Source organism: Amyelois transitella, chromosome 6 (genome assembly GCF_032362555.1).
Source record: "Amyelois transitella isolate CPQ chromosome 6, ilAmyTran1.1, whole genome shotgun sequence".
Lineage (NCBI taxonomy): Eukaryota > Metazoa > Arthropoda > Insecta > Lepidoptera > Pyralidae > Amyelois > Amyelois transitella.
In genome coordinates, this window is record NC_083509.1 from 6,463,007 (window position 1) to 6,487,934 (window position 24,928).

General features: G+C 35.5%; 2 protein-coding genes across 2 annotated transcripts in view; one reads left to right on the forward strand and one right to left on the reverse strand.

The window, feature by feature from the left end:
* LOC106131142 (large ribosomal subunit protein eL39) overlaps positions 1-24,928 on the forward strand; it is a 71,839-nt gene that overhangs the window by 38,293 nt on the left and 8,618 nt on the right. The gene's annotated exons all lie outside the window — the stretch shown is intronic.
* LOC106131367 (uncharacterized) lies at positions 621-24,597 on the reverse strand. The gene is made up of 14 exons (XM_013330461.2): positions 24,439-24,597; positions 13,542-13,666; positions 12,654-12,792; positions 12,078-12,225; positions 11,748-11,852; positions 10,817-10,954; positions 10,193-10,385; positions 9,353-9,548; positions 8,558-8,809; positions 7,543-7,707; positions 6,862-7,067; positions 5,769-5,936; positions 5,394-5,588; positions 621-1,396 (listed from the first exon to the last, which is right to left on the reverse strand). Exons 2-14 carry the CDS (start codon positions 13,603-13,605, stop codon positions 1,305-1,307), a joined length of 2,061 nt encoding a protein of 686 aa, XP_013185915.2. The 5' UTR covers positions 13,606-13,666; positions 24,439-24,597; the 3' UTR covers positions 621-1,304.

Here is a 24,928-nt window from a genome sequence, read left to right on the forward strand (position 1 = left end):
TATAATTTTACTATAGACTGAATGTAAATAACATATTTTTGTAACTTTTGTTTCATTTGATTGCTAAATGTTTTGTACATTGGACGTAAATATTATTTACTCATCCAAAGTAAGAATTTAGTTTACTTATATCAAACTTTGGTCGATCGGGGCTGCACTCCCTAGGGAATATCTAGGAATGAAGGAACCCTTTTTAACTCTTGAAGATCTAATATGTATACCTGCATACATTTATCAAAATTGGACCCGGGGGTTTTGTGTAAATTTGTTTCAAAATAATCACAACAATATGAATATTTTCATATGAAAATGTGAAATTTAAAGATAACATTAAATACAATAAGAATGCACGCATTTTATTAGGCATTTCATATATAAAAAATGTCAATGTTAAACTAAACAAAACAATGTATCTATTTTTGTTGCCTAATGGCAGTAAGTATCAAAATTTTTTTTGGAAATGTAAAGTATCCTATTAGTTACTTTTCAACCAAATTGTAATAGATGCAACTTATGTTTATGTAAATAGCAAATTTGCTTTATATCATTTGTTATTATTGACCATAAAAACCTATATTGAAAATAAAGGGAGTTTCTATAAAATAATACAAATCACGTGGTATTTTTTCTCACATGGTTCTTATTTTCCTTAAGGTTCTGTATTGCGGTTAACGCACATAACACTAAACATACCGTGTCAAGACATCGAATGGCAAAATTTAGTTTTTACTTACTAGGTTATTTGGAATTATCTTATATTTCAATTCCTATTTCATAGTCCTATCCTTCTTAATAAGACGTGACACAAAATGTGAAAAACAAGGAAAAGGCAGACGTTAGGCTTGTCATTTTAGTTAGAGGTGCTTACGCCGCCATAAATTCGTCATTTTTGTCTTAGACAATAATAGTAAATAGTTCATGTTTACAGTTCTGCTCCTATTGTGGAAAGTCAAATTTCACTGCTGAAATAACTAATATATGTCCTCATGGTTAGGTGTCTGAACGTGCCTTTGTTGTCAAGAAGCTGAAGAATCAGTTGAAAACAAACTACGATGAAGGAGGAGAAAGGGTTGCTTAGTTTATTAAAAATTGCAATCGATCGTCATATAATGAGAAGTAAAATTTTAAATAAATATTAATTTATTCAAAAGACAAAAAGTTAAAAAGCACAAATTATATCACAATTCTTGACTTATTATACTAAAACATTTATGATTACAGAATATATGCTAGATGCAAACCTATGTTTAGCGTGACTTACACTTATGAGTAACAATTAATAACAATAAATTCAAAAATCGAAATTAATAACGGAAATGTCCTTTTCTTGATCGTTCTTCGTGATAAACCCTCATTGGAGAGTACGTGCCATTGGAGCCACCGTTCGCGTTCAAGCCTGTGAAGTTTAACATTAACAAGTATACGACTAGTGTCTAGGTATATTATATTTATACTAGCTTTCCGCCCGCGGCTTCGCCCACGTGTAATTCGGTTATATATAGCGTTTTTTAATGATCTCGACAGGGCTTTTTCTTCCACAGGCTGAAATCTTGTTACAACTGGAATTAAATATAGCCTGTGTTACTCAGGGATGATGTAGCTTTCTAATGGTGAATGTTTGAAATCGATTCAGTAGTTTCGGAGTTTATCGATTACATGTGTAAACAAACAAACATATAAAAAAACTAAAAAATAGAAAATAAAATTTAAAGACAAAGGAATTATAAAACAGTAGTAGCAAGTCGAACAATCGGTTATAGTCAATTACCTCCGATTAAAATTATAACAAAATTAAATTTATAAACAAAACAATTGAAATCTGAGTAAAAAGCGTGGGGTGCCTGATGTAGTAAATATTAAAATCATTCTATTAGCATATATTTATGACAAGAGAGTTATGAAAATGAAGTAAAATGCACCCCACGCTTTTTACTCTGATTTAAATTGTTTTGTTTATAAATTTAATTTTGTTATAATTTTAATCGGAGGTAATTGACTATAACCGATTGTTCGACTTGCTACTACTGTTTTATAATTCCTTTGTCTTTAAATTTTATTTTCTATTTTTTAGTTTGATTAGCAATAAAGCGTAGTTTTTTAGTTTTTTTTAAACTATTATTTATTTTCTATTTTTTAGTTTGATTAGCAATAAAACGCCTAGTTTTTTAGTTTTTTTATACAATTATTTTTTGGTAGAAGTGTTAACTTCCTACTACTTCTACTACGCTGTATAACTATCTTACTAGAAATGACTTTCGCAACCATGCGCCCATCGCCGGAGGTTTTCACAACTAACTTTCTTAAAGTTATATGTGGCCTGATTGGATTAAATCTCATAATATTCTTATCATCATGATTCTTTTTTAGGCGATGGGCTAGCAACCTGTCACTATTTGAATCTCAATTCTATCTTAAAGCCCAATAGCTGAAGGTGGCCTATCAGTCTTTACAAGACTGTTGGCTCTGTCTACCCCGCAAGGGATATAGACGTGATTATATGTATGCATGTATGTATGATGATTGTTAAACCCAGTTGAAAAGAATTTTATAGTGATAAATCACTGTTAATAATATTTTTGACTATCCAGCAAACATAACAATTTTCGATTGTGGCCTTGCCAGGAATCAAACCACAAGATTAAGAGGCAGATTGATACAGGAACAAAAATATTTCAAACATACCTCCACTGCCTTTACAACCAGGAACGCAACAATGTTTATCTGAAGACATCGTGGCACTTTTGTAGTAAAATCTGTCTTTCACAAAAACAAACACAAACTTGGGACTCCTATCTCAAATAATCAGGTACTTTTTACAGGAGTCCTATCTCAAAATATCTGCACAACACAGTGAACACAGTCAGAGTCCAATCTCAGATGATAAAATCACACGAATATCCGGAAGAACAAAGCTAGACTCAACGGAAGATACCAAACTCCAAATAACGACAAGTTATCAGCACAAAACAAAGTGCAAATAGGTAAATACACAGGCACCGGTAAAAAAACAGAAAGAAAGTTTACAGGTGTTAGAATCGAATTCAAAACTTACTGCAAAACTTATTTTACATAAATAAACAAACTGTCACTCATTTTCCAAGCGAGTATTACAGTGTTGCTATTATAAATATGCAAAAGTTACATAATGTTAATTCAAGAATCGCATTAATATGTTAAATACGTATTAAATATCGCAAAGTTCTGTAGGTAGTAACTTTATTCTTGTATTGTTGTAAATTTAGTTGTTCAATTTTCATTTATTACTTTTGTTTTATTACTTATATATTTTTTATTGTTTTAAAATATTCTACTAATTCTACTATTGTTTCTAATGGTAATTCTAAATGGAGCGATGCGATGAAATAAAAAAGCCTCAGGTTAATAGTAACATTATATGGAAATATATTACATCTCTTTTTGGACTCCTTATACGTCAGAACTTCTTGGTTTCTTGTATGGAGATTACTGGCACTGGTGCTATCTCTGTCTCTCTTACTCTCATACGAAGGATCTAAAAATGAATTTATTAATCCTGGCAGTTTTAATAAGGATAATGAGAAACTCTTATCAAAATATTGCATTGTCATCGGTCCTTGATACGTGTGCAAAGTTTCAAGTTGATCAGACGTTTAGAAATCAGTGAAAATTAAGCTCAAAGATTCCGTTACATACATACATACATACATACATACATACAACCCAAGCTAATAAAAGCGTAGTAAAAATAGATTGTTCCTCTTTATAATATTAGTAGGTATACATACAAATCTATATAGAAAAAGTAAAGCAAGACAAAATCATCGTCTCAAAAGAAAAAAAAAACAGGATTTATAGGACGAAGAGGCCTTACAGGATTTCCTTCTGTTTAAGTATTTGCGTCTGATAGTCATCATCCCATGTGAATGAGCTGATGATGGAAGGTACAACTCCTCAACGGTTAGGAGTTGAAAGAAAATTCTTACGAAGTTATACGTACATGTGAGGCTATTAGGTTGACCTGATAATAAAAAGTAAATCTCATTAACGTTAAGAATTTAGGTGAAAATGGATGCGGACAAATTTCGTCTCTTCACTTGTTTCCTTTTAGCTGTTTGTATGGGTAGTGTTAACACAAAATAGGGATTTAAAGGCGTGATGTTATTAATGTTATGCATGTATGTACATAATTATGTATGTTAAAGAGACGACTGAAAGTTGTCATACAAAGTCTTTTTTTTTAAGGATGGGAAATCATCAAATGACCTCTCCCGCTCTGGGTGGAACGGAAGGGAGTGTCAGACTTTTACTGACTAAAACCCACCTCGTTCCTTCAGTTGCCCTTTGCGTTCCGGGGCCACGGTATCTCGTTAGAACTTTCCCGCAGCCCCGGCTCAGTTTATCCCGTTTCCCCCCCTTGGGGGTTGACATTTCAAAAATCCCTTCTTAGTGCTCACTTATGTTACTAAAGGAACCTCTGTTCAAAATCTCAGACTCCTATACCGAGCGGTTTCGGCTGTGCGTTAATAAATCAGTCACCCAATCGCACCCCCTAAATTACGTTTGGAGGGTAGTTTGAAAAAACTTATAATGTCAAACATATTTACTTGCCTATGTACGTGTTCATGCCAAGTTTCAAGTTTATAAACCCAAGGAATAAGATTTTTCATAGAAACGTTTTTACCCCTTTTCCCCCCCTTGGGGGTTGAATTTCCAAAAATCCTTTCTTAGTGCTCCCCTACATATCCCAAGGAACCTACATTCCAAATTTCAGCTGTCTACGACCAGTAGTTTCGCCTGTGCGTTGTCTGTCAGTCAGTCACTCAGTAACGGAAGAGTTTTATATATATAGATGAGGAAATATATTTGTTTATATGGATGTCTTTTCATACCTTTAGCATTTAGCTGGCCATCCACAGTGCAAGCTTTAAAATTAATAATTTATGCAAAATTAATGCAAGCACAAAATCTTTCAATAATGTTTTATGTAGTTTACAAGTCGAGGGCAATAGCGAGTGTCAAAAAAAATTATAAAAAATAACACCAGCACATACACACAAGATATGCCATAGAGAAGCGGTTTTATCTCTGGAGCATTGAGCGGGCGTAATAAGACCTTATTACGCCCGCTCAATGCCAAATTACCTACCCGTGAAGAGGTGTAACACTTTCGCATTTTATAATTTTGGTTGGACTTGCTCTACCCCGGACGTTCTCTCCTTTATGGGAGTTTCGGGATAAAAATTAAGTAGGTACCCTATGTGATATTCCAGGTTATAATGTACCCGTGCACTTAATTTCATCACAATCCGTCCAATGTAAAAGAAAAGAGTAACAAACTTACATATCTATACATCGTTAGAAATTTTCGGAATTATTATATTAGTAGGATAGATATAAGATAGTCGTCGTAGTACCTTGTAGAAGATGTTGGGGTGGAGCTACTGGCTGAGCCGCGCACCGTGGCGCCAGCAACAAGTGGTAGAGAGCGAGGTAGATAGCGGCCGCCAAGAGAGAGACCACTCCCAAGGCGCGGTAGATGCCACGTTGTGAATCCAGCGACGTGGGCTCGGCGCGGACCATGCCGCCTATGATCGCGCCGATACATCGTCCTGATAAAAAATGTAATAAGTGTAAATCACTGAGAAGGTACTAAGGTATACTTCGCCTCTGCCCGTTCTCATTGCACCTTTGTGCTAACGTAGCTATAAGTACTGATAGATATCTGTGCAAATCAATCCGAGTAAATACATTGCAATAAAGTAAACAAATTATGAAATCCAAACAGTTACCAATGCAGAAGTGTGCGATGACAGGTAGCGCTTGTCCAGTAGCAGTGTACTTGCGTGGGACGAGATGCCTGAAGTATAGCATGGCGGTCACCCAGACCAAACTCAGCGTGAATATCTCGAGGATTTCACATACAACTATCCAGTTGTAGTCAGTGCCGTAGGCGAGACCTGAAAGTGATGAAATATGTCTTCATCACCACCGAGACGAAATAGTATCGTTTGATGTTGAAAACCATGCGACCGTTAATAACCGTTAATGTTTGGATGAAATGACTATAAAGCTAGACGTGGTCTATCAGACTTTTCGGGACTTTTGGTTTTGTCTGTCTACTCTGAGAGAGATGAAGGCGTTGTTATATGTTTGTATGATCTTTTCATAAATATTTATGATAACGGGTTAGGCACAAGGTACAAGTATAGGGGCGTTTCATAATTCTGTGATAATATCTTTATCAATCGCGTATCATCAAAAGTATTTTCAAAGCGCGGGAATCACTGAAGGTACACCACGTAAGACACACACTTTATTTAATCCTAAAAATATGTAGATTACGGTCGGCTGGAAAAAAATTCTCGAAGGGTGATGTCCAATCAACCTTTAAGAATTTTTTTTTCGCCATTTTGTTCGACTTCCACCTTAGGAAGAGATTGATGTGGTCTTATTCTACCACATTCTACCAGTAACCACGCAAACGCGACCAAAAATGATAATGGTAACTGTTAAAATTCATGCGGGCCGTATGCTGCTAGGTAGGTAAACTAGGCTGGGGCTTTATCAATACAATACAAATTATCTTTATTGCCCAAAAAAATAATACCTACATACATATTATGTAGTAGAAAAACATGAACATCTTGAGGAAAGGCGGACTTATCGCTAAGCAATCTTTTTCAGTCTACCATTAGGCAGTGGTAGGTAAAAACATGGAACTGGGTGGGCAGCATACCTAAAAGATATTAGTGTAAGTATAAGAAATAAACTACATATATTCCTCATGGAGTAAACAGGGGAGAGTTACCTACAGATTCGTAAATTTCATTGATTATCTTGATCGCAAATGTATAATAGTACGTAGGTTTATGTTTTTCTTACCAGTGTACCGCAGACAGTAGAAGATAAAAGCAGTGATAAAGACGTTGGAATGTCCGATGTAGTCCACCAGCGCCTCCGCCCACAGCAGCGCGGGCACGGCCGGCAGCGCGCCCACAGTCAGCGTCAGACCCACTTTGGTTGCCGTGTCTTCAAATGCTACCGTTTCGTTTAATTCTGTTGCCGTTTCGTAGATATCTTTGATTGTCCTGTCGGAAAAAGATAACCATTTCTGTGAAGAAGTAATTTGTGCAGATTACTCGTAATTCAAAAATGTTATTTGGATTTACCTGCACCTAAATTTTGGAAACTAATGAAATCTAACAGGATTTCTGAAGAATATACTCTACTTTTGGATCGTGGTCATAGGAGGACAAAGAAGGCTGTGGAATAGAGATCTTTAATGATCCTATACAAACGTAGCATTGCCAACTGTGTAGATCAGAAATCAGTGAGGAAACATTACGAGGCAAGAATGTGGTTCCTCCGAACTGAATAGATTATTTTGGGAAATTGTCCGTCTTTTCCAGGTAAGGTTTAGAACCCTACACAAATTTTAATATATTAAGTAGTTTTAAATTAAATAAACAAGTGCAAAATTTTGTGATCATATGACACAAAAACAATGGAACGACTTGACTATTTTTTTCAGAAAACCTAGTCGTACTTATAAACCAATATTACCAAGGTAAGTAGGAGTCGATTCCGCTCCACAGTACGCCGAGTAATGTCACGACAGCGAACACGGCCGCGGTTTCGGCGCCGTACCGCCGCACGGCACTGAACGGCAACGCCAGCGCGCCCGTCGCCGTGTGCCACCACCACTCCGGTGTCGATAGCGGCATGTGTCTGGGAAATACACATGTAACTTATGAGGTTTGTGCATTATTCTTACTTCAGATAAGTCACACTCTGCCTACGAGATAAGTAAATACTCTTAACTAACTCACATATGTATTTTACCTCTCAATAGTACCTATCTAAATTTGATCTTTGAAATATTTTTAAGCTAAACAAGAGTGGCGGGACGCTCTGCTTTGATTTCACGGCAAGCAAAACTTGACATTGCCACGCTTAGTTTTCATACAGTTGAGGTGAAAAATCTTGTCACAAAGTAAGCCGTCGCGTCGTGAAGATTTAACAGATAGTCTATCTATATAAGTAGTAAGTATACACGTCGCCATCATAATAAACTTTTCAAAGGGTGAATATATCAGGCATACAACAAATGTCTTATATCTATGTACGGAAAATAGGTCACATAAAAAGTGTACAAGGTTTGTAATGTAGTTTACGTATTCTTGTAGTCGTATACTTTGTGGTCCACTGTACTTAGTAGGCAATATGATATTGTACTATTGCGTGATCTACTTTTATAAATGTTTGCACGCGATGCAAACACCCTAATGATTCTCCCGAAAAAGTAATAAGGCGAGTAGTTTCTCGTAAACGAAAACAAGGGTGCATTAATTTCAATATTATTACGTCTTTTGCAAGTGTATACAAACAAGTTTATGTTACGATACCCAAATGTGAAAAAGATATAAATTCAAAATTACTTTAGGTAGACTTCTATAGCCGCTGCTGTAGTAAGATCACATTAAACTAATTGCAGTTTGTTTGTTGGTTACAAATAATTCCGCGTGTAAATCAGCCTATAACTGTTTCATTGCAGTTATAGGTGAGAAACGAAACTTACTTATCAATCAACAGTATGAGAGCCCCGATGAGCATGAAGACTGCGTGCATAATGAACGGCACCAGGAAAGGATTATCAGGCATAGAGTCAGCGGCAAGTCCGGCAAGGGGCGGGAATATAGCGAGTCCGAGGGTACCGAAAGCGAGCTGTCTGCCCACGTCTCCACGTCCCAGGGAGGTTTCCCGAGTGGCGATGACGCAGGCGGCACCCAGCAATGCCAGTGCAGCGATAGGCCAGATGTCTGCTAAAACTCTAAAAAAAAGAAAATCTTTTGTTACAATTTTATCATTATCATCATAGTGTGTTCTCGGTTGCATCATTAGCTTCAATAGATACTTCAGAGCCCGGGGTCCACTACCTATCTTTATCTGTGCACCGTGTTTATTTTTTTTATTTTGAGTACCTTCAGGGTCAATATAGGCTACTATAACAGGCAACACTGTGACAAGTAGGTACGGTGACTAGTCGGGCGGATCATGCCACCGCCAGAAAGAGGAGACCTCCCGCGCACTACCGCGACGATTTGTAAAAGTTGTATTTTGTTATTATGTTTTAGGTTTTTATTGTTATAATTTTGTGATTGTAGTATACGTTAATATACAAGTAAAACGCGAATACAGACTAAGTTAATCTGTGTTAAGTTATAATTTTTTCACTCACAGAAAGGAACAAAGCCGGCCACATTTTAAACTTCTTACTTAAAAGTATTGATGAAAATTCCATAGTAGCGAAACCGAGCAGAAGCTAGTAAATCTGATAGTGAGGGTATATATATATATAGCATATAAAACTTACCGTAAAATGAAATAGGTAGTGAATGTAAACGCCGGATCACCGACTACACGGCGGCACTCGGCGTCTGCCAGCACGCCGTCCGGCTCGTCGTAAGGGTCCAGAACAAGGCAGCGCACGGCCGGGCGGCACGGTCCCGAACTCTCGAAGTTCAAGTCTCGAAGCCGCTGTGGAGGCACCACGCACTTCGAAGCCCCGCCTGTTAAAGACAAAATGGGTCTATCATTATTGATAGGAATTGAGTGACTGGATAAGAAACAGCGTGTTATGGGAATGTTGTGCTGTGAAAGAAGATGTAGTTACAGGAATAGAAAAAATAGGTATGTTAAGATGGTTTGGTCATGTGGAGAGGATGAATGAAAGTAATGAGTATGGAGGGAAAGGTCGGAGTAGAAAGGCCGAGACGAACGTATCTTGATCAAATTAAGGAGGTCCTGGCAAATGGACAGGTCAAGAGTAACCGAAACCGCCGAGCTTGCATGAAGAGAGTTATAAATGTGGATAAAGCGAAAGAAGTATGCAGACATCGTGACAAGTGGAAAGGTGTAGTGTCTGCCTATCCCTCCGGGATAAAGGCGTGATTTTATATAGTGATAGATACTACTTATCACTTATCTGGCATCGAAAAAGAGATCATTAGTGCCTGCATAAAATATAATTAAATTGTATACCCGGGAGACATCAATGTAACAAATTTAAATTTAATAATTATGTGTAACTAAAAAAACTAAATCAAACAGTTTTCTTCATTTTATGAATGATGAAAGACCGGTCTAAGTGCCGTCGTCGTATCTTACATCGGCATTTTTTATTGGAAATTTTCATTGAAATCCAAATACTTACTTGTCCTATATGTGCACCAACCCGCATCTGAGGTGGTATTGTCTTCGGGTGGGCCTGGGGCCAGGAGAGATAATGGCAGTCGCAGTCGTGCTTCATGTTGCATATACACTGTGCACAGACCATTATAACAAAGGTGCGGCGGGAACTCTTCGTAACTATTGTTGTCGTCGTCGAAGAAGACAGCTTCTTGCCACTATCGGTAAGAATTATCAAATAATTTAGTTGTTTATAATTATCCCAATATATAACATTATATATAGAAGATTAATTACAAATGAACGAAATGTACACGTACATATGTGTACCTCCACTCAAAAATCATTAGTACCTAAAGCCATTTTTTGACTCAATTGGATCAGCACAAGGTTGGCTTTTGGCAAATAAATAAATTCAAATGTTTATTTGTAAGAGTAGGTAAATAATCCTTGTATGCTTTTAAAGCATAAATTAGCACACGACTTGTTTGAATCAATCTGTTCACCACATGGTTTCTATTTGGGACCTTTACATAAAAATTTAATTTTTTTATAAGTCTTGTTACTGTAAATATAAAAGATAAAATTTAGCATAATTTTTTTTTATGATTTTATTAGAAAATGTGAAGGAAAAGTTAGTTTTTCGTACCGTCATATTTGTTAATGAAAACAAAGGTCCGGCTGTCGTATCGTCGGACATCTCCGAAATAGCAAATGGTTGTTTAACCCATGTCATGTTGTCATCTGCGCATCCATATTCACAAGAAGTCAATGCGATCACACCACTCTGAAACAAATTAATTCTGTGACAGAATATAATAAAGGATCTCCACTCGTGTGGTCTTATTAGGTGGCTTAATTATGGTAAAGTTTGATTAGCTTACAACAAGAACATATTCAATTGTAAGATAAACAGCGATTAATGACAGAACGTCAAAGTTAATAACAACAAAGATCAATAAAGTTACAGACAAAATAGGAAGTTAGCTGATTGATCAATAAAATGGTACGAAGAGGTGTATGCCACATTGAAATAGAGAGTTATCATTATTAAGTAAGATTTTTTGGATTTGTGGCGACTGACACTGCAGTGAATAATCAAAATTATATAATTTTAGTTTCATTATTATGAATACGTAATATATACATTAACATACATATATCTTATCTCCTACAAGATATATACAAGGCCAACAGTCTCGAAAAGACTGAAAGACCACGTTGAGCCATATGAAAAAAATATTGTTATTTAAAAAATGTATTTATTTGAGCACATAACATGAACAACAGGTGGACTAAGTACAATGTTTCCCATTGTAATTTTCCCTAAATTCTCCTTAGCGGATCTTCTAGAGCTCATTTAGTAAGTAGATTCAGCTTTACTTTTATTTAATTTTAAGAGAAATTAGCAAATTATACCTTTAAGATAACTTATTCAGAAGATTTTGTTTGCAGGTTTGAAATGCAAGAACCATGGCCCTGGCAAGTGCCATGTTGGGAACTGGTTTAGACCGAAGCGAGCAAATAAACAATCGCGTCGCCTGACCCCGAATCCAAGTATTATGGCAAAGCTAACTTGCCTTCTCTCCCGACCACCGGTTGCATCGCATGTCCTCCTTGCACACCTCTTGCATGACATAAGCGCTATTCTCATCACACATGAATAAAACATTTGGTCGCCGCGCCTGGAAAAAATAATAAAAATTAAGATTTGATATTTTATTTAATATTAATTATCCGGGCTCCTCTCAAAAGTTGTGAGGATACTGAGGATGCAACCCAGACTGTTGCCAGGTGGATAATGATATTAGTTATTTCTACAAGTTTTAATTTTTTTTTTAAATAATGTCTCCATGCAAACCTCCAACTTTTAAAAGTTACCAAGTCAGAAATCAGTATGACTTTTATACCTCATGGCGCTCAGCGGCCGGTATGGTTAGTAGTAAGGTATAAAAGAGAGCACTAAGTATAAGGCACACAGCGGTGGTTATCCTGAGCAGGCGTCCGGAACCGCTCGGGGCCGGCGCGCCACCTGTCGACCCTCGCCCCACTGATAACCTGCAACCCAAAAATTACGAAAATAAATTTACATTATGATATAAATTCAAGAACCAATAGCCCTAAAGTACATGCTCCACCCAATAATTTCCTCGCTCTCCTCCAATCGCTGGATTTATAAAATTTTAACTAATACAGTCAAGAGAGTCAATCAAATGTAAATAAGGAGTCATTCATTTAAAAATCTTTAAGCTCGTAAGTACCTAATTGCAGTAATTCACTGAAGCTCCCCGTATGTCTACAGACGGATGTTCTGATGAGTCATTACCTACAGCAATCCGTTACATCGCGACTTATGGCATTTCCGTCTTTTTTTTTAAACACTGTTTCTTTTTTGCAAGTACCGAAGCTTTCATCAGAATAACTAAGATGTATGTACTTACGTTCAAGTAGGTATGTTATCGGTATTATTTACGATTATTACTTACTTATCAATGAAAGGTCCCAACAAGGCTGGACCCAGAAGGGCGATGCACGGCGCGACTGCTGATATTAGTCTGGCTTCTCCTCTGTCCAGACCCAGAGACAGCATGTGCAGTGGTAGAAATGGGAAAATGCATCCCACCCCTAAAATATACAATGACATGCTTTGTACGCAGGACATGAAACATTTTATTAACGAAAACATCTGTCGTGTCGTAAAATTAAACTATAAAACGAGTCATGAGTTCATCATGATAAAGTATTTTTAGAAATTACCTATCTATTTCGTCTTTGACTACAAAGAAGTGTGTTAATGACAAGGCATGGTGTCTACAGATATGTCGCAGTCGCTATAAATTTTACTTGAATACTTATTAGAATAATTTTACAGGAAAATTTAGGTGAATGCATGCATCGCAATAGTAAATATGAAATGAAAGGATATAGAGGTCAAATGTTACATTGGGTGCATTGCAGTGGCAAGACCGAGGTGAATGGTCCCTAAATCATTCGGCAGTGCAGAGCCGCTCCTTAGAAGGAAACTTGCGACACGGCTCATAGCTCGCTGAGATGATTCTGGCGAACACGTTACGACCATAAAACAACTTTTTGTCGCCCGTCAAGGGGGACAGTCGACAAAACCAGCTACACTTGTTAAGGCAATCAAAGAAACAGCAAACCGAACAGAAAATATATTCTTAATATGAGTTAGATCGTTCGTACAAAATTTTGCAAACTTAATTTAAAAACCGTTGAAACCTAAATTAAAACGTAATTTTTAATAATTTTTCCAAGACCACTGAAGTAATACTACCTACTCGTATAGGTACGTATAGGATGACGGTTTTTCTAGTGGATAAGGAATCAGATATAATTATCACTTCCACACTTACCTGAGAGAAAACAAAATAGCACGCATTTTAGCGTGACGAGGTTCTTGTTCACGCACTGCTTCATTTTAGTTGATCTCTCTAGACAGATTGGTCGCACGAGTTTCCGAACTTCAAACCATATTTTTCTGAAACAACCAGATGAGTACTTAGCAACATGTAAACTTTAAGCACTAGATAGAATATAGAAATCTTTCAATAAGTACTTAATTTTATAGGATTTTATATTAAGTAGTTGACGTGTATATAAACAATACGTTTTCAAAGGTAATAGCTAATGTTAGAATTTGGGGGCGAATTGGGGCCAGGGCCATTTATTTACGCGCCCACATGCGACCGTCCCTCTGTACGAGCATTGGATAATTTGTACATCTATTGTTGTGGTGTGATCTCATGTAATATGTACCGTACCATACGATTGGTTGCCTAGAAGAAATTGCAGTGTGATAAGGCCCCTTTCAATTTTATTTCTGTTAATATCTGTAGTTTATAGGTAGGTTTTATGCCAGCAAGTGCAAGAAAAAGAAAACTTAAACTATCTACTTACGCACACGCATTTTTTGAAAACATTAAGTAAGTATTTATATTTACATTTAACTACCCAATATTTTATCAGCATTTTAATTTCTGATAAAAGATCAACAAATTACATAGGTATGTAAAAACCTACAACCGGTTTGTTTAATAACACTGGTCACCAAAAAGAATAAAGTTGGTTGTTTCCTATGAGATTTTTTTTGTTTCTGTTTTAAATTGACGCGTATTTATCAAATACGGCAGCCATTTTCTCTAACAGCTTTTGTTTTTGAGTTATAGCTAACTACCCTCACTTGATATTTTTATTTAGATTTTCGTTTTTTTTCGGGTACTAGAACACATTTTGTTGTCGGTTTCGATATGGCTTCCTCAAGAAGATGTTGTCTGCTTAAGCCAGATTGTTTTTGCTATATTTGTGGTGAATATGTATTTAAAAAATATCGAAAACCTATATCGGATTTTGTGACTCATATTGTTTGCCAGAAGTGTGTAGTATGTCTACGGTTGTGGTCCAGTGGAAAAAGAGATGGAACAATGTTCGAAACACCAATGATTTGGCGAGAACCTCAAAACCATCATAACGACTGCTACTTTTGCGTTGTGAAAATAAACGGAATCAATCCTGGAAATCGAAGTAAGTGGTCTTATCCCAACTTAGCTTCTGCTCAACGACCTCAATTAAGATCACGAGAGGTACAACCCAGCACATCTAAATCTTCTGATGATCCAAATATTTTCTTTTTCGCAAGTTTCCAGGATTAAGCAAAGAAAAATTGAAAGCAGGTATTTTTGATGGGCCACACATTAGGCAAGTCGTAAAAGACCCCAATTTTGTCGAATCAATGACTGAAGTGGAATCCAAAGCTTGGAATTCATTTGTTTTGGTTATGAGTAATTTCCTAGGCAACAAGAAATCTGACGACCATGTTAAGCTTGTTGAGAGCATGCTATCAAACTTGCAAGAGCTAGGGTGCAACATGAGCATAAAAATCCACTACCTGCACTCGCATTTAGACCAATTTCCTGAAAATTTGGGTGATTTTAGTGAGGAGCAGGGTGAAAGATTTCACCAAGATCTTCGGACAATGGAAGGGCGATATCAGGGAAGATGGGACTCACATATGATGGCGGACTACTGCTGGAGTTTGAAACGAGATCTACCTAACGTCGTTCATGCAAGAAAATCATATAAAAGATCATTTGATAGTGTTTAATAGATATTTTGTTGAAATATGTATTAGTTTTTTGTCTTTATTTGGTCGAAATTATGAAACTGTATATTTCAAAAAGTAAAGCTGTTGGCAATCTCACAGTATTTTTTTCATAGTCAGGACCATAGAAATAACCAATAAGAGAGAAAAAAATGAAGGAAACCAGAATCGTGTTGACCAGTGTAATCATTAAATCAGAATTTGAATAACAAAAATGCTTTGAAAGTTATCCACCATTCTGTAATGGTAGCTACAAGTATGATGGCCCAAAAAGCATACAACATTTTACCTTAGTCTTTTATAAAAAATTATATTGGCTTGGCTATAAAACAGAGCTGATGAATTTATCATTAAACAACATAAATGAGATGAAACGCTTCGAGTGTCTGCAGAATACTCATTGCATGATTACTACGTAGTCACGCAACTTAAAAAAGAAATAAGTAGGTTGGTTGGTGAGGACAGAGAACACGCCTTTGAACTTAACGGTTGAATTCTTCGTCTTCGTCATCCTCGCCACTAGGTGCATTATGAAGTATTATAAGTACATATATTTATATTTTATGAAATGTTACTAAGCTTAGATACTTACACAGTAATCTGAATGGCTATACACAATTATGTGACCTGCCTTCAAATAAAAGTTTCCTTGTAAGTATCATGAGATACGATAATCACACTCTCAACAATATTAAGTTTTATAATATAACAGGTAGATACTATAGCTATAGGTATCTTAAAACTCAGGTAGATCAGTAAAAGTCTCAAGTTCATTTCCAATTTTTACTACGCTTTTATTAGCTTGGGTTGTATGTATGTATGTATGTAACGGAATCTTTGAGCTTAATTTTCACTGATTTCTAAACGTCTGATCAACTTGAAACTTTGCACACGTATCAAGGACCGATGACAATGCAATATTTTGATAAGAGTTTCTCATTATCCTTATTAAAACTGCCAGGATTAATAAATTCATTTTTAGATCCTTCGTATGAGAGTAAGAGAGACAGAGATAGCACCAGTGCCAGTAATCTCCATACAAGAAACCAAGAAGTTCTGACGTATAAGGAGTCCAAAAAGAGATGTAATATATTTCCATATAATGTTACTATTAACCTGAGGCTTTTTTATTTCATCGCATCGCTCCATTTAGAATTACCATTAGAAACAATAGTAGAATTAGTAGAATATTTTAAAACAATAAAAAATATATAAGTAATAAAACAAAAGTAATAAATGAAAATTGAACAACTAAATTTACAACAATACAAGAATAAAGTTACTACCTACAGAACTTTGCGATATTTAATACGTATTTAACATATTAATGCGATTCTTGAATTAACATTATGTAACTTTTGCATATTTATAATAGCAACACTGTAATACTCGCTTGGAAAATGAGTGACAGTTTGTTTATTTATGTAAAATAAGTTTTGCAGTAAGTTTTGAATTCGATTCTAACACCTGTAAACTTTCTTTCTGTTTTTTTACCGGTGCCTGTGTATTTACCTATTTGCACTTTGTTTTGTGCTGATAACTTGTCGTTATTTGGAGTTTGGTATCTTCCGTTGAGTCTAGCTTTGTTCTTCCGGATATTCGTGTGATTTTATCATCTGAGATTGGACTCTGACTGTGTTCACTGTGTTGTGCAGATATTTTGAGATAGGACTCCTGTAAAAAGTACCTGATTATTTGAGATAGGAGTCCCAAGTTTGTGTTTGTTTTTGTGAAAGACAGATTTTACTACAAAAGTGCCACGATGTCTTCAGATAAACATTGTTGCGTTCCTGGTTGTAAAGGCAGTGGAGGTATGTTTGAAATATTTTTGTTCCTGTATCAATCTGCCTCTTAATCTTGTGGTTTGATTCCTGGCAAGGCCACAATCGAAAATTGTTATGTTTGCTGGATAGTCAAAAATATTATTAACAGTGATTTATCACTATAAAATTCTTTTCAACTGGGTTTAACAATCATCATACATACATGCATACATATAATCACGTCTATATCCCTTGCGGGGTAGACAGAGCCAACAGTCTTGTAAAGACTGATAGGCCACCTTCAGCTATTGGGCTTTAAGATAGAATTGAGATTCAAATAGTGACAGGTTGCTAGCCCATCGCCTAAAAAAGAATCATGATGATGAGAATATTATGAGATTTAATCCAATCAGGCCACATATAACTTTAAGAAAGTTAGTTGTGAAAACCTCCGGCGATGGGCGCATGGTTGCGAAAGTCATTTCTAGTAAGATAGTTATACAGCGTAGTAGAAGTAGTAGGAAGTTAACACTTCTACCAAAAAATAATTGTATAAAAAAACTAAAAAACTAGGCGTTTTATTGCTAATCAAACTAAAAAATAGAAAATAAATAATAGTTTAAAAAAAACTAAAAAACTACGCTTTATTGCTAATCAAACTAAAAAATAGAAAATAAAATTTAAAGACAAAGGAATTATAAAACAGTAGTAGCAAGTCGAACAATCGGTTATAGTCAATTACCTCCGATTAAAATTATAACAAAATTAAATTTATAAACAAAACAATTTAAATCAGAGTAAAAAGCGTGGGGTGCATTTTACTTCATTTTCATAACTCTCTTGTCATAAATATATGCTGATAGAATGATTTTAATATTTACTACATCAGGCACCCCACGCTTTTTACTCAGATTTCAATTGTTTTGTTTATAAATTTAATTTTGTTATAATTTTAATCGGAGGTAATTGACTATAACCGATTGTTCGACTTGCTACTACTGTTTTATAATTCCTTTGTCTTTTTACTGAGTATAGTCTAGCACCATAACCAGAATCGAATTTTAATAATCCGTTTAGTTCCCCATTTTTTTTCCTTCGAAGCACCGTAAAACCAATTCCACTGTATAATGACGTAATCTTTCCAGGGCGGAAAATATAGGGCGCTGTCGCTACCAACTATAGATTTGATTACTTATTTCAAAGTAAGATGACGAGAAAATTATCGTCATGATTACAATATTATGGTTATTACGTAATAAAAGATTTAATGATTACGACACAGGATTTTTCAGTTCAGTGCGTTAATGTAGTACACTGTATCTGGGTTATGATTTGTGTAAACATAAACATGACGACCCAACTTTCACACAACTGACTGTTACCTATGTGGCAAACCGCCAATCCGAATTTATTTTCATTTAATCACAGCAGTTCAATTTTCACCAGATTTTTAACTTGATTGTCTACCTAATCGTCGTGCTGTTTTCAAAATCTCTTTTATGACCATTTCTTTAAGTATATAGGTATGTAGGTAGGTACTTTGCTTTTGGTAGATAGGTTCTTCTCTTTTGTAAAAACAAAAGGACATTGTGTTTCCTCGTGCCGTGTGGTTCCCGGTTCTTTAATAGAATAGGACCACTCTATCTTACTCCTTGATGTCGTAAAAGGCGACTATGGGAATGAGTGGCTAATAAACTTGGGATTCTTGTAAGCCGATGGGCCAGCATCTTGTCACTATTTGAATTTCAATTCCATCACGCCATGCTGCTGAACGTGGCCTCTTTCAGTCCTTTCAAGACTGTTGGCTCTGTCTACCTCGCAAGGGATAAAGACTTGATTATATGTAGGTAAGTATGTATGTAACATTATTTTTCATGTGAATCATTGCGGCAAAGTAATAAATGGATGAATAATTAAAAAGATAAAGTTACAATAAACATATTGTATAAAAGTATGATAATGCCGCTAACTTGTAGGTACATACTTTTTTATTAGTTTGTTAATTACAAATTGACTGTGAACCAATAACCCGGTAGCAATTCTGTAATAAAATCTTTTAAACTTAACAAAAATGTGTTTCTGTAGTTGGCTTGTGAAACTTGATAGGTTAAATGCTGATAGCCTTATTTCATGACCTATTAAAGACTTAGATGGATTGATGTTTAGTATATGTGTCATGCTCACGACTGGAGGAGCTCCCGATCCGAATCAAAGAGGGTAGGTATTCATTAATGAGAGTAATTAATGTAGAGAAACGAAAAAAAATGCAGGGAATGGGAATGAATGGAATTCAATGGAGTGGTGATCCAGGTGCTCCGCTTTATCCTTTGGCAAACAGGTGTGATGTAACTTAGTACCTATATACATACATACATATAATCACGTCTATATCCCTTGAGGGTAGACAGAGCCGACAGTAAAGACTGATAGGCCAAATTGAGCTATTTGGCTTAATGATAGAATTGAGAGAGGAGAATGATAGTACCTATATCTATGTACATAACCTTTTATAGATATAGTATCCACATTTGTACATGCCTGATGCTTGCTGCTTTATAAGTACCTATGGCAACATATGGTATGGCTATGATGATATCTATAATCTTTTCTTCTGGTGTATTTTTTGTGGTAAAAAATTCATAAGTTACATAATTTATGTGTTCAATTTGAGAGAAAGTACATAAGCTCCTACCACAGGCTCTTTCCATGTCGCCAAATCGTACTTTACAAGGGGTGGGTATAATCCTTGTTCTATCGTTTACGGAATCAATAAAGTATAATTATAGGCACACCCCTGACGGATGTAGAACAAGAACATTGTCGATAGGTCTTAGCGAAAAATGAAGAATAACGTTATTGTATCTAGAGTTCTTAAACAAAGATGAAACAGAGGGTTTAGAAACAGCAAAATGAATAATAAAGAACGAAATAAAAAGTTAACTCAGTTCATCAAAAAAATTGTATCCAACTTATTACAGAGAAAAGTATTATTTTATCTGTCAATTTAGATACTTTACTGAAGACAATGATATAGCACTACTATAGCAGTGTGCTGGTCGATAAAAAATAGAGCGGGATTGATGGCGTCACCGCTATAAACGGCGAAGGCCTGTCGCATAGGTCACCGTCGTCGATTTGTGTGAGACGCCGCGTTCAACAGTTGCAGATAATAAATAACAAAATTAAGATGATGTAAAGTTCCATTTATAGAATCAGTGAACTCGTCCCGACCTCAAAGATGTTCACAAACGCATTTATATTGGTTTTGTTTTAATTCAAACAACTGCTATGGCAGCCTGGTACCGTACAATCGTGAAATGTTGAGAATACATAATGAATACGAGTTGGTTATATTGTACTATTATAGTTTGTGCGTGTCAGTGGCCAGTGTGGTGGCTCCACGTACCTAGATTTCAGATACATAGGAAAATTTATATTCAGCTAGACTGGAATTTCTTCCAGCTGACGATCCTTTTTTTATAAAGTTGCTTTTTGAAACGTTGTTTCACTATAATGATCCTATGTGTGACTTATGAACATGTTTTTCTACAATAAATCACTTAAGTACCTTCATATCCTAACTTCATAAACTTTTGTCTACCGAAAATCATTCCAAAAATCAACACAGGTACACTTAAAACTGCCGTATTGTAAGGTCCATAATTGAGCGCCCAAAACTTTGCTTACCTACTGTTTAGTTAAGTGTAGGTACTCTACCTAAGTAGGTATTCTCGTCACGATGTTATACCATATTGGGCATCAATGATACAACGACTTTGTCTTTATCAATGAATGAACGAAATGATGAATTTCAAGTCACATATCTACTTCATAGTTAGATATTCGTTATTTTCTAGTTAGGCAAAATTAAGGCATCGGTTTTCCTTAAAAAGGCAGGTGCAAATATTATATGTATATCAGCTAATGGTAAGTAAGTACATACCTACCTATACATAAAGAGTTTCTATTGATGTAGCCTCAACTAATAAAAATCGAAAAGATCACTGACGGAATGATAAGAATTTTGCTGCAGATAGAAGCTATAGGTACTTGTATTTTATCCTAACGTGACAGTTTAATATACGAATAGGTACTTTAAAAAATGACAATAGACATTTAAGTAAGACAAGAATAGTTATAAAGACCTTTTTAATTTATGATCAAATGAAGTTCCTTTAAATTAGTCAAATCAAAAAGATCAACGAACTACATAATGTCTGAACAGGGCCAAGAAGTCACGATATCTACCTAGCGAGGTAGAGCGGAGACGGGTCAGTCTTTCTTGGCGATATGAGGTGCCGCCTCCGTCACGCCTTGAGCAATTGGGCCATTTGTTTTGTTCCTCTACACCGCAGAACATTATATCTTTGCCTACATAATCAAAATAGTTCACTTTCAAATTTGGTCGTAAGTACTAACACTCCTTAGATGATCTAAGTTAACACTCTAATATTGTCTCAAAGTAAGTTAAATAAATATATACGGCACTAATTAAAATGCCCATGTTTTGTTTTTGTTTAAGACTGCATTTTATGTGACAAAAATAATTTGGCAAAACCCATCCCTTTTATACTTACACAGTAAGTAAAAGTAGGATTTGTTTCTGGAAAGCTCTGAAAATACTTATTCATCGACTTAACAGTTTTATAGGGAGATACTGTGTATAACGGAAGTAGAGGCTATTACAATATAACCGCGAGTTTTGGTTAGGTATTATGCTATTTTATTATTTTGTTCTTTTTTTTCTTAAGAGTGAGAAATAAAAGAGAAATAACATTAAGTAACGCCAATCACGTAGATATAATAGGTATTACTCTACATAGATTTCCGTACTCTGTTGTTAATTCGCTAGTTCAGGCAAGTAGTTTACTAGATTACTTATTTAATTTTAGCAATCAGCAGATACATTTTTAGATCATAAGAAGTAAAGTACCTACTTTACTTTATATTCTTAAAATCACTGACTTTGTAAACCTACACGTAACACACACTGCATATCTATCTATTGCATCCAAGCACTCAAACAAATAGTTTTTTATCGAATAACTTGTTTGGCGAGCTTTGATCAAGTCAAAAGTATTTGATAGTTATAGGCGAGACAATTCTTATTCTTAACTACCATTAATTGAATTATCAGGGGATGAAATTTGAAGACAACGTTTTCCTTGTGGACCAACTGATATGCACAACTAGTTGTGCCATTAGGATTTTTTTATTCCGAAGACACAACCACATAAAACGCTTCACTTAAAACGTTTTATAAATCTTAGGTAATTAGGTACTTAAATAAAATAATAGTTTCTGGTCTATCAGATTGGTGTGAAAGTCGGTTGGGCCTATAACAATTTTACTAGAAAAAACTCTGATCATTATATCCAACATAGCAGACCAAACAGCATAACACACAATAACATTTTTACGGGTGTAGGAGTGGAACCACATTTACATAATTGGAGGTCGGTGGAAGCGCTTGTGGAACCGGCTCAGCGCCTCATGGTCCGAATATGACGTCACTGATGACATCATCAACAAAGATTGTAAACATTATTATTGGATTTTTAAAGATCATTCTTTACATTTTCCTGTCGTGGGCCTACTGGAAGTAATTTCTTTAGAAATAAGTAGTGCCCATGTAACAAAGTTTCTCCTTAGTCGTAAGTTCCAGTTGTATTTTTCCCTTGATTTTAAAAAATTAAATAAATAAAATGAAGTAATCTAAAATGCGTAAAAAAACCTTAATTGGAACTATCGGATATGTAGATTGTTTATAAATTATATAGATACTATGTTCTATTGGCAAATAAAGATTTTATTATTATTATCAAATAAATTTTTGTCTAGTCTACACAAGGGTTTTTCTTAGGTATTTCACAATAATTTTATTAGAGACTATTTTTGAATGGGTGTTTGAAAGAAATTTGAGGTAACGGTTTAACCCGAACTCAGGATTAGAAAATACTTCTATGTATGGGTGTGTGAATCCATTCATTTTAATTAAGGCGTCCTCAAAATTTTGGTATTAGGTCGGCTACTCGCCGCCGCACCCAGTCCAATATTTCGGTCGGCGCGCCTCTGCCACTTTCCGCCCCTTTGACATGATTGTGTGAACAGTCTGTGAACACTATGTCAACATAATATTGCGATACAATCACCAAAGTAAATCTACTGTAATATGAAAGCGTGGTCAAGTTTACACTGTCAGGTTGATTTGATCTATATTTTTACATTAAGTTAAGTTCTCCTCCTGGCTTTAGTCCCGGTTGCATCCTTACCTCTCTGAGACCAGGGTATGATCATGGATCCTGGTTTGGATAAGTACAAATTTTTACACGAAGCGACTCCCATCTGACCTCCGCAACATTTGCAGGGAAATCTAACCCGTATTGGATCGAACGTGGTTACACATCCGGTTGTCAGAATTTGCAGGTTGCTCACGATGTTTTCCCTCACCGTAAGACCATCGGTTAGTATTCAACTAATGCACATAACTTCGAAAATAGTCATTGGTACATGGCCGAAATTTAAACCTGTGCCTTTAAATGCATCACGCATTTTAACCGGGCCCTTACCGATTTGACAACCCACGTTTCTTTTCAAATTCAAAAATTTTATTCATTATTATTGGACATTTCAAACATCACTTAGTAATCGTGATTTTTTTTTGGTTTCACAACATTGGTTGACATCAAGGTAATTTTACCTATTCAACACACCCGAACCAAAACTATTCCTATAAGATTCTTCACAAAATATAGGCTATGACTCAGATTATACTTAAGACAAAAACTTAGTGCATATATAATAATCAATGTCTCCAATTTGATCAAGGTACGTTCGTCTAGGCCTTTTTTAGTCAATTTGTTAGTCAACCTGCGTTGTATTGGGTAGGTAAACAAAAATCTTTTTTGCTACAATAAAATGTAGATTTAGAAATTAAGTATATTTCAAATAATTTCCAAAATCTGTTTTTCACCGTGTATAGCTTTAACAGTTCTTAAAAACATAGGGCCAATCATACTTCCTTGGGGAACTCCTATCAATTAGGGCATCAGACTACTACCGTAAATTAATTAGTTTCATTTAAACCCCATCGTCATCTCTTCTCCAATTATTTTCATTGAAAGAATAGCTTACTTACTAGAATAATGTCTTAGAAATTTTTTAAGGTTCAAAAAAAAAATATTCTAATATAATAAATACCGCGTTAACAAAAACAATATGGTTTAACTTTACTATAAGTGCCAGAAATATATACTTCTGTAAGTAACATACGAGTTAGTACCTAGAAGTCATTATTTCATATATAAACCTTTCCAATGGCGAAAAAAAAATCGACAACACGACAAAAAAATATTACAATGCACTAAATATCCCTGTAAGAATACTTACAAGTTAGGTTATAAGTATGTAGATAATAATATCACTGTTTTAAGTCCACTTTGTATCACAAAAATATATTCTACACCTCGCACCGTAAACACAGAGAAACGAGGTCGTGCCGCCGCCGCTGTCGCCACGCATCAAACAACACTGAACTGAACGGACCTGATTAACCGATTTAGCAGAAGGTGGAGTATGAGTTGCTGCCATTTCACTACCACGCCGCCGCCACACTTCTTGCATTTTTGCTTCCAATTTTACTGTAAATTTGATTATATATTTGCTGCCTCCTGGTTTAGCCGCTTCGTTCTCACTATATAGATGAATAAATATATTTTTATTACGGTCAATCTACCCCCAGAATCTGCTGCTTGTTTTGTATTCCTCTTCTTATTTTTCCTTACAAATGTCTGTCCAGGTAGAAGGACATCAAAACACGGGCAAAAAGGGACCTGTTATGAAGTCGTAGGATACGAGGTGTACCTATATTAATTTTAAA

Bases quoted from the DNA above. Each gene is read 5' to 3' on its own strand.
- LOC106131367 (XM_013330461.2), bottom strand. From the start codon at position 13,605: ATGAAGCAGTGCGTGAACAAGAACCTCGTCACGCTAAAATGCGTGCTA. The intron at 8,810-9,352 runs GTAAGTTTTATA...TCTTTTTTTTAG, and splicing joins ACTACCTATTTCATTTTACG to AGTTTTAGCAGACATCTGGC. The intron at 5,589-5,768 runs GTAACTGTTTGG...ATTTTTTATCAG, and splicing joins CATCGCACACTTCTGCATTG to GACGATGTATCGGCGCGATC.